This window comes from Eucyclogobius newberryi, unplaced genomic scaffold (assembly GCF_026437365.1).
Source record: "Eucyclogobius newberryi isolate DKJ021-1_F unplaced genomic scaffold, fEucNew1.0.hap1 SCAF_471, whole genome shotgun sequence".
Classification (NCBI taxonomy): domain Eukaryota; kingdom Metazoa; phylum Chordata; class Actinopteri; order Gobiiformes; family Gobiidae; genus Eucyclogobius; species Eucyclogobius newberryi.
In genome coordinates, this window is record NW_027316136.1 from 26,700 (window position 1) to 40,000 (window position 13,301).

The 13,301-nt window shown below is 50.4% G+C and overlaps 1 protein-coding gene across 1 annotated transcript in view; it reads left to right on the forward strand.

The window, feature by feature from the left end:
- Nucleotides 1-13,301, forward strand: part of LOC140380419 (calpastatin-like) — a 39,436-nt gene that overhangs the window by 17,551 nt on the left and 8,584 nt on the right. Inside the window, exons 8-12 of the mRNA XM_072464423.1 lie at nt 5,699-5,839; nt 5,913-6,125; nt 7,249-7,347; nt 7,696-7,800; nt 9,875-9,967. Of these exons, the coding sequence (XP_072320524.1) occupies nt 5,699-5,839; nt 5,913-6,125; nt 7,249-7,347; nt 7,696-7,800; nt 9,875-9,967 (651 nt within the window). The remainder of the gene's footprint in view (nt 1-5,698; nt 5,840-5,912; nt 6,126-7,248; nt 7,348-7,695; nt 7,801-9,874; nt 9,968-13,301) is intronic.

The window sequence follows — 13,301 nt, forward strand, 5'->3', positions numbered from 1 at the left end:
CACGTCACATGTCACACGTCACATGTCACACACGTCACACACGTCACAAGTCACACACGTCACACACGTGACACGTCACATGTCACACACGTCACACACGTCACATGTCACACACCACATGTCACACGTCACACGTCACATGTCACACACGTCACACACGTCACATACGTCACATGTCACACACGTCACATGTCACACACCACACACGTCACACACGTCACACACGTCACACACGTCACACACGTGACACGTCACACACGTGACACGTCAAATGTCACACGTCACATGTCACACACGTCACACACGTCACAAGTCACACACGTCACACACGTGACTCCTCACATGTGACGTGTGTGATGTCACACACGTCACATGTCACACACCACACATGTCACACACGTCACACACGTCACATGTCACACGTGACACGTCACATGTCACACGTCACGCACATCACACACGTCACACGTCACACACGTGACACGTCACATGTCACACGTCACACACGTCACATGTGACACGTCACATGTCACACACGTCACACACGTCACAAGTCACACACGTGACACGTCACACATGACACGTCACACGTCACACACGTCACATGTCACACGTGACACGTCACATGTCACACACCACACACGTCACACACGTGACATATCACACACGTCACACACGTGACACGTCACATGTCACACGTCACATGTCACATGTTACATACGTCACACACGTCAGATGTCACACGTGACACATCACATGTCACACACGTCACACACGTCAGATGTCACACGTGACACGTCACATGTCCCACGTCACGTCACACACTTCACACGTGACACGTCACATGTCACACGTCACATGTCACACGTGACACATCACACGTGACACGTCACATGTCACACACCACACACGTCACACACGTGACACATCACACACGTCAGATGTCACACGTCACACGTGACACGTCACACGTGACACACGTCACACGTCACATGTCACACGTGACATGTCACATGTCACACGTCACACGTCACATGTCACACGCCACATGTCACACGCCACATGTCACATGTCACATGTCACACGTCACACACCACACACACCAAACACGTCACACGTCACACACGTGACATGTCACACACGTGACACGTCACATGTCACACGTCACCTGTCACACGTCACATGTCACACACGTCACACACGTCACAAGTCACATGTCACACACCACACACGTCACACACGTCACACACGTGACACGTCACACACGTGACACGTCACATGTCACACGTCACCTGTCACACGTCACATGTCACACACCACACACGTCACACACGTCACACACGTGACACGTCACACACGTGACACGTCACACACGTGACACGTCACATGTCACACGTCACCTGTCACACGTCACATGTCACACACGTCACACACGTCACAAGTCACACACGTCACACACGTGACACACGTCACATGTCACACACGACATGTCACATGTCACATGTCACACACCACACACTTCACACATGTCACACACATCACACACGTCACATGTCACACGTGACACGTCACATGTCACACGTCACGCACATCACACACGTCACACGTCACACACGTGACACGTCACATGTCACACGTCACACACGTCACATGTGACACGTCACATGTCACACACGTCACACACGTCACAAGTCACACACCTGACACGTCACACATGACACGTCATACGTCACACACGTCACATGTCACACGTGACACGTCACATGTCACACACCACACACGTCACACACGTGACATATCACACACGTGACACGTCACATGTCACACGTCACATGTCACATGTTACACACGTCACACACGTCAGATGTCACACGTGACACATCACATGTCACACACGTCACACACGTCAGATGTCACACGTGACACGTCACATGTCCCACGTCACGTCACACACTTCACACGTGACACGTCACATGTCACACGTCACATGTCACATGTCACACGTGACACGTGACACGTGACACGTCACATGTCACACACCACACACGTCACACACGTGACACATCACACACGTCACACACGTGACACGTCACATGTCACACGTCACATGTCACACGTCACATGTCACACGTCACATGTCACACACGTCACACACGTCAGATGTCACACGTCACAAGTGACACGTCACACACGTCACAAGTCACACACATTACAAACGTCACACGTCACATGTCACACGTCACATGTCACACACGTCACACGTCACATGTCACACACGTCACATGTCACACGTCACACACGTCACATGTCACACGTCACATGTCACACGTCACATGTCACACGTCACATGTCACACACGTCACACACGTCACACGTCACATGTCACACACGTCACATATGACACGTCACACGTGACACGTCACATGTCACACACGTCACACACGTCACACACCTGACACGTCACATGTCACACGTCACATGTCACACGTCACATGTGACACGTCACACGTCACATGTGACACGTCACATGTGACACGTCACATGTCACACGTCACATGTAACACGTCACACGTCACATGTGACACGTCACATGTCACACGTCACATGTGACACGTCACATGTCACACACGTGACACACGTCACACACCTGGCACTTCACACGTCACATGTCACACGTGACACGTCACATGTGACACGTCACACGTCACACGTCACATGTGACACGTTACGTCACACGTCACACACGTCACAAGTCACACACGTCACACATGTGACACGTCACATGTCACACGTCACACACGTGACACGTCACATGTCACATGTTACATGTCACACACGTCTCACACGTCACACACGTCACACACGTCACATGTCACACGTCACATGTCACACGTCACATGTCACATGTCACACACGTCACACACGTGACACGTCACATGTCACACACGTCACATATGACACGTCACACGTCACATGTCACACGTCACATGTGACACTTCACACGTCACATGTGACACGTCACATGTGACACGTCACATGTCACACGTCACATGTCACACGTGACATGTCACATGTCACACGTCACACGTCACAAGTCACACGTCACACACGTCACATGTCACACGTCACACATGTCACACGTCACACATGTCACACGTCACATGTCACACACCACATGTCACATGTCACACGTCACACACCACACACACCAAACACGTCACACACGTCACACGTCACACACGTGACATGTCACACACGTCACATGTCACACACCACACACGTCACACACGTCACACACGTGACACGTCACACACGTGACACGTCACATGTCACACGTCACAACTCACACGTCACATGTCACACACGTCACACACGTCACAAGTCACACACGTCACACACGTCACACCTCACATGTGACGTGTGTGTTGTCACACACGTCACATGTCACACACCACACACGTCACACATGTCACACACATCACACACGTCACATGTCACACGTGACACGTCACATGTCACACGTCACGCACATCACACACGTCACACGTCACACACGTGACACGTCACATTTCACACGTCACACACGTCACATGTCACACACGTCACACACGTCACAAGTCACACACGTGACACGTCACACATGACACGTCACACGTCACACATGTCACACGTGACACGTCACATGTCACACACCACACACGTCACACACGTGACATATCACACACGTCACACACGTGACACGTCACATGTCACACGTCACATGTCACATGTTACACACGTCACACACGTCAGATGTCACACGTGACACATCACATGTCACACACGTCACACACGTCAGATGTCACACGTGACACGTCACATGTCCCACGTCACGTCACACACTTCACACGTGACACGTCACATGTCACACGTCACATGTCACATGTCACACGTGACACGTCACACGTGACACGTCACATGTCACACACCACACACGTCACACACGTGACACATCACACACGTCACACACGTGACATGTCACATGTCACACGTCACATGTCACACACGTCACACACGTCAGATGTCACACGTCACAAGTGACACGTCACACACGTCACAAGTCACACACATTACAAACGTCACACGTCACACGTCACATGTCACACGTCACATGTCACACACGTCACACACGTCACATGTCACACGTCACACACGTCACATGTCACACGTCACATGTCACACGTCACATGTAACACACGTCACACACGTCACACGTCACATGTCACACACGTCACACACGTCACACACCTGACACGTCACATGTCACACGTCACATGTGACACGTCACACGTCACATGTGACACGTCACACGTCACATGTGACACGTCACACGTCACATGTCACACGTCACACGTCACATGTCACACGTCACATGTAACACGTCACACGTCACATGTGACACGTCACATGTCACACGTCACATGTGACACGTCACATGTCACACACGTGACACACGTCACACACCTGGCACTTCACACGTCACATGTCACACGTCACATGTGACACGTCACATGTGACACGTCACACGTCACACGTCACACGTCACATGTGACACGTCACATGTCACACGTCACATGTCACACGTCACATGTAACACGTCACACGTCACATGTGACACGTCACATGTGACACGTCACATGTCACACGTCACATGTCACACGTCACATGTCACACACGTGACACACGTCACACACCTGGCACTTCACACGTCACATGTGACAAGTCACATGTGACACGTCACACGTCACACACGTCACAAGTCACGCACGTCACACATGTGACACGTCACATGTCACACGTCACACACGTCACACACGTGACACGTCACATGTTACATGTCACACACGTCTCACACGTCACACACGTCACACACGTCACATGTCACACGTCACACACGTGACACGTCACATTTCACACACGTCACATATGACACGTCGCACGTGACACGTCACATGTGACACGTCACATGTGACACGTCACATGTCACACACGTCACACACGTCACACACCTGACACATCACATGTCACACGTCACATGTCACACGTCACATGTGACACTTCACACGTCACATGTCACACGTCACATGTCACACGTCACATGTCACACACGTGACACACGTCACACACCTGACACGTCACATGTCACACGTCACATGTCACATGTCACACGTCACATGTGACACGTCACACGTGACACGTCACATGTCACACGTCACATGTGACATGTCACACGTGACACGTCACACGTGACACGTCACATGTGACACGTCACATGTGACGTGTCACACGTGACACGTCACACGTCACACGTCACATGTGACATGTCACACGTCACATGTCACACGTCACATGTGACACGTCACACGTGACACGTCACAAGTTTAAGAGTTTAAGAGTTTAAAAGTTCTTACTTTATGACACTGTTTCATTTCATTCACACTTTGTTTATTTGTTTACTGCTGCTGAGTCTTTGAAGTTGAGCTGCTTTTTTTATTTAATTCAAATGTTGCATATTATTTCTTCTTCCAGCTCAAAGAAACATTCACTTCAAGTGTCGAAGAATAAAACTCTTTATGTTTTTATAACGTGTCATGAAAGTATCGGATCAGGGCAAAACAACCTGATCGGGACGTCCCAAGTCAAGTCTCTCTAAACCATGTCTCTGTCTCTGCAGGGGGACCTGTCTCCGTCTCTGCAGGGGGACATGTCCTTCGACGCCCTCAGTGCTCTTGAAGACCTCCTTCCTTCAGCAGAACCTCCCAAACCTGAGGCTCCTCTCAGACCTGAGGACCTGGTGTCGGTGAGAAGTTCAGACCAGACTCAGAGCTTCTGAAAGGAGGTGCAGGAGCTCACAGGTTGTTTTGGTGTTTCAGGAGGCCACAGTGGAGGAGGAGGAAGGAGTGAGAGTGGGGGAGAGAGAGGACACTCTTCCTCCAGAGTACAGGCTCAAACCAGAGGAGCTCAGCAGGAGCAGACCTGCTCCTCAGCCCTCTCTGAACACAGCTGACGCCCTGGACCTCCTCTCTGGAGACTTCAGCTGCTCCTCTGCTCCGTCCACTCACAGCGCTGCTCCTGCTCCTGTTCAGGTAACTCCTCCTCCTCTCTCCTCCTCCTCTCCTCCTCTCCTCCTGACTCTTCTTCTCCTCCTCCTCTCTCCTCCTCTCCTCCTCTCACCCTGACTCTTCTTCTCCTCCTCTCTCCTCCTCCTCTCCTCCTCCTCCTCTCCTCCCCTCCTCCTCTCCTCCTCCTCCTCCTCTCTCCTCCTCTCCTCCTCTCACCCTGACTCCTCTTCTTCTCCTCCTCCTCTCCTCCTCCTCCTCTCTCCTCCTCTCCTTCTCTCACCCTGACTCCTCTCCTCCTCCTCCTCTCCTCCTCCTCCTCCTCTCTCCTCCTCTCCTCCTCTCACCCTGACTCTTCTTCTCCTCCTCCTCTCCTCCTGTCCTCCTCCTCCTCCTCTCTCCTCCTCTCACCCTGACTCCTCTTCTCCTCCTCTGCCTCTCTCCTCCTCTCCTCCTCTCACCCAGACTCCTCCTCTCCTCCTCTGCCTCTCTCCTCCTCTCCTCCTCCTCCTCTCTCCTCCTCCTCCTCTCCTCCTCCTCCTCTCCTCCCCTCCTCCTCTCCTCCTCCTCCTCCTCTCTCCTCCTCTCCTCCTCTCACCCTGACTCCTCTTCTTCTCCTCCTCCTCTCCTCCTCCTCCTCTCTCCTCCTCTCCTCCTCTCACCCTGACTCCTCTTCTTCTCCTCCTCCTCTCCTCCTCCTCCTCTCTCCTCCTCTCCTTCTCTCACCCTGACTCCTCTCCTCCTCCTCCTCTCCTCCTCCTCCTCCTCTCTCCTCCTCTCCTCCTCTCACCCTGACTCTTCTTCTCCTCCTCCTCTCCTCCTGTCCTCCTCCTCCTCCTCTCTCCTCCTCTCACCCTGACTCCTCTTCTCCTCCTCTGCCTCTCTCCTCCTCTCCTCCTCTCACCCAGACTCCTCCTCTCCTCCTCTGCCTCTCTCCTCCTCTCCTCCTCCTCCTCTCTCCTCCTCCTCCTCTCCTCCTCCTCCTCTCTCCTCCTCCTCCTCTCCTCCGCCTCCTCTCTCCTCCTCTCACCCTGACTCTTCTTCTCCTCCTCCTCTCCTCCTCTCCTCCTCCTCCTCTCCTCTCCTCCTCTCCTCCTCCTCCTCTCTCCTCCTCTCCTCCTCTCACAGTGACTCCTCTTCTCCTCCTCAGTCTGCTGCAGAGGCCGCTCTGGACCTCCTCTCTGGAGACTTCATTGCGCCCTCTGCTGCTCCCACAGTGCAGTCGTCAGCTCGCCCCCCACAGGCTCCGGTGAGAACTGCAACACACAGTTTAACGTTTAGATTGTGTTTCATGTGTTTCATCATCTGTGTTTGATGTTTGTTGTGTTGTTATTTACCTTGTTGTGTTGTTGTTTTGTTAATAAGAGTTTTTTGTTTTTGTTCATAAGAGTTCTATAAAGAGTGTGTTTTTGAAACTTCTGTAATCTGTCCTTTTCCTCCTGTTTCTACTGCAGTGGAACAACCACATGTCCCTGTGGGACATGAAAGGAATATCTTATCTTATTCACATTGTTGTGTTGTTGTTGTGGTTGTTGACCTTGTTGTGTTGTTGTTGACCTTGTTGTGTTGTTGTTTACCTTGTTGTGTTGCTGCACAGTTGGAGGCGGGGTCAGACTCTGCTCTGGACGCTCTGTCAGATTCTCTTAAAGACATCGCTCCCACACCACAACCAGAGCCACCAATGCCCAAGAACATCGTCAAGGTAACAAGGAGGCGGGGCTTACCTTGTGTGAAAAAGTACTTTATTTCAGGTGAAATCAGAGCGTTGCTGGTGTGAACCAGAATGTTGTGCTCAATGGTCTTATACTGAGAGTCATGTGGTGCCTGAGGTTCCTGTACAGTTCTTATACTGAGAGTCATGTGGTGCCTGAGGTTCCTGTACAGGTCTTATACTGAGAGTCATGTGGTGCCTGAGGTTCCTGTACAGGTCTTATACTGAGAGTCATGTGGTGCCTGAGGTTCCTGTACAGGTCTTATACTGAGAGTCATGTGGTGCCTGAGGTTCCTGTACAGGTCTTATACTGAGAGTCATGTGGTGCCTGAGGTTCCTGTACAGTTCTTATACTGAGAGTCATGTGGTGCCTGAGGTTCCTGTACAGGTCTTATACTGAGAGTCATGTGGTGCCTGAGGTTCCTGTACAGGTCTTATACTGAGAGTAATGTGGTGCCTGAGGTTCCTGTACAGGTCTTATACTGAGAGTCATGTGGTGCCTGAGGTTCCTGTACAGGTCTTATACTGAGAGTCATGTGGTGCCTGAGGTTCCTGTACAGGTCTTATACTGAGAGTCATGTGGTGCCTGAGGTTCCTGTACAGGTCTTATACTGAGAGTCATGTGGTGCCTGAGGTTCCTGTACAGGTCTTATACTGAGAGTCATGTGGTGCCTGAGGTTCCTGTACAGGTCTTATACTGAGAGTCATGTGGTGCCTGAGGTTCCTGTACAGGTCTTATACTGAGAGTCATGTGGTGCCTGAGGTTCCTGTACAGGTCTTATACTGAGAGTAATGTGGTGCCTCAGGTTCCTGTACAGGTCTTATACTGAGAGTCATGTGGTGCCTGAGGTTCCTGTACAGGTCTTATACTGAGAGTCATGTGGTGCCTGAGGTTCCTGTACAGGTCTTATACTGAGAGTCATGTGGTGCCTGAGGTTCCTGTACAGGTCTTATACTGAGAGTCATGTGGTGCCTGAGGTTCCTGTACAGGTCTTAAACTGAGAGTCATGTGGTGCCTGAGGTTCCTGTACAGGTCTTATACTGAGAGTCATGTGGTGCCTGAGGTTCCTGTACAGGTCTTATACTGAGAGTAATGTGGTGCCTCAGGTTCCTGTACAGGTCTTAAACTGAGAGTCATGTGGTGCCTGAGGTTCCTGTACAGGTCTTATACTGAGAGTCATGTGGTGCCTGAGGTTCCTGTACAGGTCTTATACTGAGAGTCATGTGGTGCCTGAGGTTCCTGTACAGGTCTTATACTGAGAGTCATGTGGTGCCGGGGGTTCCTGTACAGGTCTTATACTGAGAGTCATGTGGTGCCTGAGGTTCCTGTACAGGTCTTATACTGAGAGTCATGTGGTGCCTGAGGTTCCTGTACAGGTCTTAAACTGAGAGTCATGTGGTGCCTGAGGTTCCTGTACAGGTCTTATACTGAGAGTCATGTGGTGCCTGAGGTTCCTGTACAGGTCTTATACTGAGAGTCATGTGGTGCCTGAGGTTCCTCTACAGGTCTTATACTGAGTGTCATGTGGTGCCGGAGGTTCCTGTACAGGTCTTATACTGAGAGTAATGTGGTGCCTGAGGTTCCTGTACAGGTCTTATACTGAGAGTCATGTGGTGCCTGAGGTTCCTGTACAGGTCTTATACTGAGAGTCATGTGGTGCCTGAGGTTCCTGTACAGGTCTTATACTGAGAGTCATGTGGTGCCTGAGGTTCCTGTACAGGTCTTATACTGAGAGTCATGTGGTGCCTGAGGTTCCTGTACAGGTCTTATACTGAGAGTCATGTGGTGCCTGAGGTTCCTGTACAGGTCTTATACTGAGAGTCATGTGGTGCCTGAGGTTCCTGTACAGTTCTTACTGCAGATGACAGACGCTTGAGTCATGAGGAGGAAGTGAAGAATCCCTGGGTCAAATCTCTGCTTACAACATGAAAGGAGCTGATCAGAACATACAAACTAAACACAGATGTTACAATCTTAAACAAATATAAAATGTGATTAATCATGATTAAATTCAATTAAATCTGAATAATCTGATATTTCTGTGTTTGTAACAATTGTGTTCAGGAAAAGAAGATCGAGGAGGAGCGTCTGATCAAGATGGGAGAGCGAGACGACAGTCTGCCCCCGGAGTACAGACCCACGGAGGAGGAGCTACAGGTACTACTACTGCACATATACTATACAGACCCACGGAGGAGGAGCTACAGGTACTACTACTGCACATATACTATACAGACCCACGGAGGAGGAGCTACAGGTACTACTATTGCACATATACTATACAGACCCACGGAGGAGGAGCTAGAGGTACTACTACTGCACATATACTATACAGACCCACGGAGGAGGAGCTACAGGTACTACTACTGCACATATACTATACAGACCCACGGAGGAGGAGCTACAGGTACTACTACTGCACATATACTATACAGACCCACGGAGGAGGAGCTACAGGTACTACTATTGCACATATACTATACAGACCCACGGAGGAGGAGCTAGAGGTACTACTACTGCACATATACTATACAGACCCACGGAGGAGGAGCTACAGGTACTACTACTGCACATATACTATACAGACCCACGGAGGAGGAGCTACAGGTACTACTACTGCACATATACTATACAGACCCACGGAGGAGGAGCTACAGGTACTACTACTGCACATATACTATACAGACCCACGGAGGAGGAGCTACAGGTACTACTACTGCACATATACTATACAGACCCACGGAGGAGGAGCTACAGGTACTACTACTGCACATATACTATACAGACCCACGGAGGAGGAGCTACAGGTACTACTACTGCACATATACTATACAGGCCCACGGAGGAGGAGCTACAGGTACTACTACTGCACATATACTATACAGGCCCACGGAGGAGGAGCTACAGGTACTACTACTGCACATATACTATACAGGCCCACGGAGGAGGAGCTACAGGTACTACTACTGCACATATACTATACAGACCCACGGAGGAGGAGCTACAGGTACTACTACTGCACATATACTATACAGGCCCACGGAGGAGGAGCTACAGGTACTACTACTGCACATATACTATACAGGCCCACGGAGGAGGAGCTACAGGTACTACTACTGCACATATACTATACAGGCCCACGGAGGAGGAGCTACAGGTACTACTACTGCACATATACTATACAGACCCACGGAGGAGGAGCTACAGGTACTACTACTGCTCATATACTATACAGACCCACGGAGGAGGAGCTACAGGTACTACTACTGCACATATACTATACAGACCCACGGAGGAGGAGCTACAGGTACTACTACTGCACATATACTATACAGGCCCACGGAGGAGGAGCTACAGGTACTACTACTGCACATATACTAAACAAATCCACGGAGGAGGAGCTACAGGTACTACTACTGCACATATACTATACAGGCCCACGGAGGAGGAGCTAGAGGTACTACTACTGCACATATACTATACAGACCCACGGAGGAGGAGCTACAGGTACTACTACTGCACATATACTAAACAGGCCCACGGAGGAGGAGCTACAGGTACTACTACTGCACATATACTATACAGACCCACGGAGGAGGAGCTACAGGTACTACTACTGCACATATACTATACAGACCCACGGAGGAGGAGCTACAGGTACTACTACTGCACATATACTATACAGACCCACGGAGGAGGAGCTACAGGTACTACTACTGCACATATACTATACAGACCCACGGAGGAGGAGCTACAGGTACTACTACTGCACATATACTAAACAGGCCCACGGAGGAGGAGCTACAGGTACTACTACTGCACATATACTATACAGATCCACGGAGGAGGAGCTAGAGGTACTACTACTGCACATATACTATACAGGCCCACGGGGGAGGAGCTACAGGTACTACTACTGCACATATACTAAACAGACCCACGGAGGTGGAGCTACAGGTACTACTACTGCACATATACTATACAGGCCCACGGAGGAGGAGCTACAGGTACTACTACTGCACATATACTATACAGGCCCACGGAGGAGGAGCTAGAGGTACTACTACTGCACATATACTATACAGGCCCACGGAGGAGGAGCTACAGGTACTACTACTGCACATATACTATACAGGCCCACGGAGGAGGAGCTACAGGTACTACTACTGCACATATACTATACAGATCCACGGAGGAGGAGCTACAGGTACTACTACTGCACATATACTATACAGGCCCACGGAGGAGGAGCTAGAGGTACTACTACTGCACATATACTATACAGGCCCACGGAGGAGGAGCTACAGGTACTACTACTGCACATATACTATACAGGCCCACGGAGGAGGAGCTACAGGTACTACTACTGCACATATACTATACAGGCCCACGGAGGAGGAGCTACAGGTACTACTACTGCACATATACTATACAGACCCACGGAGGAGGAGCTACAGGTACTACTACTGCACATATACTATACAGACCCACGGAGGAGGAGCTACAGGTACTACTATTGCACATATACTATACAGACCCACGGAGGAGGAGCTAGAGGTACTACTACTGCACATATACTATACAGACCCACGGAGGAGGAGCTACAGGTACTACTACTGCACATATACTATACAGACCCACGGAGGAGGAGCTACAGGTACTACTACTGCACATATACTATACAGACCCACGGAGGAGGAGCTAGAGGTACTTCTACTGCACATATACTATACAGGCCCACGGAGGAGGAGCTACAGGTACTACTACTGCACATATACTATACAGATCCACGGAGGAGGAGCTACAGGTACTACTACTGCACATATACTATACAGACCCACGGAGGAGGAGCTACAGGTACTACTACTGCACATATACTATACAGACCCACGGAGGAGGAGCTACAGGTACTACTACTGCACATATACTATACAGACCCACGGAGGAGGAGTTACAGGTACTACTACTGCACATATACTATACAGGCCCACGGAGGAGGAGCTAGAGGTACTACTACTGCACATATACTATACAGGCCCACGGAGGAGGAGCTACAGGTACTACTACTGCACATATACTATACAGACCCACGGAGGAGGAGCTACAGGTACTACTACTGCACGTATACTATACAGACCCACGGAGGAGGAGCTACAGGTACTACTACTGCACATATACTATACAGGCCCACGGAGGAGGAGCTAGAGGTACTACTACTGCACATATACTATACAGGCCCACGGAGGAGGAGCTACAGGTACTACTACTGCACATATACTATACAGACCCACGGAGGAGGAGTTACAGGTACTACTACTGCACATATACTATACAGACCCACGGAGGAGGAGCTACAGGTACTACTACTGCACATATACTATACAGACCCACGGAGGAGGAGTTACAGGTACTACTACTGCACATATACTATACAGGCCCACGGAGGAGGAGCTAGAGGTACTTCTACTGCACATATACTATACAGACCCAC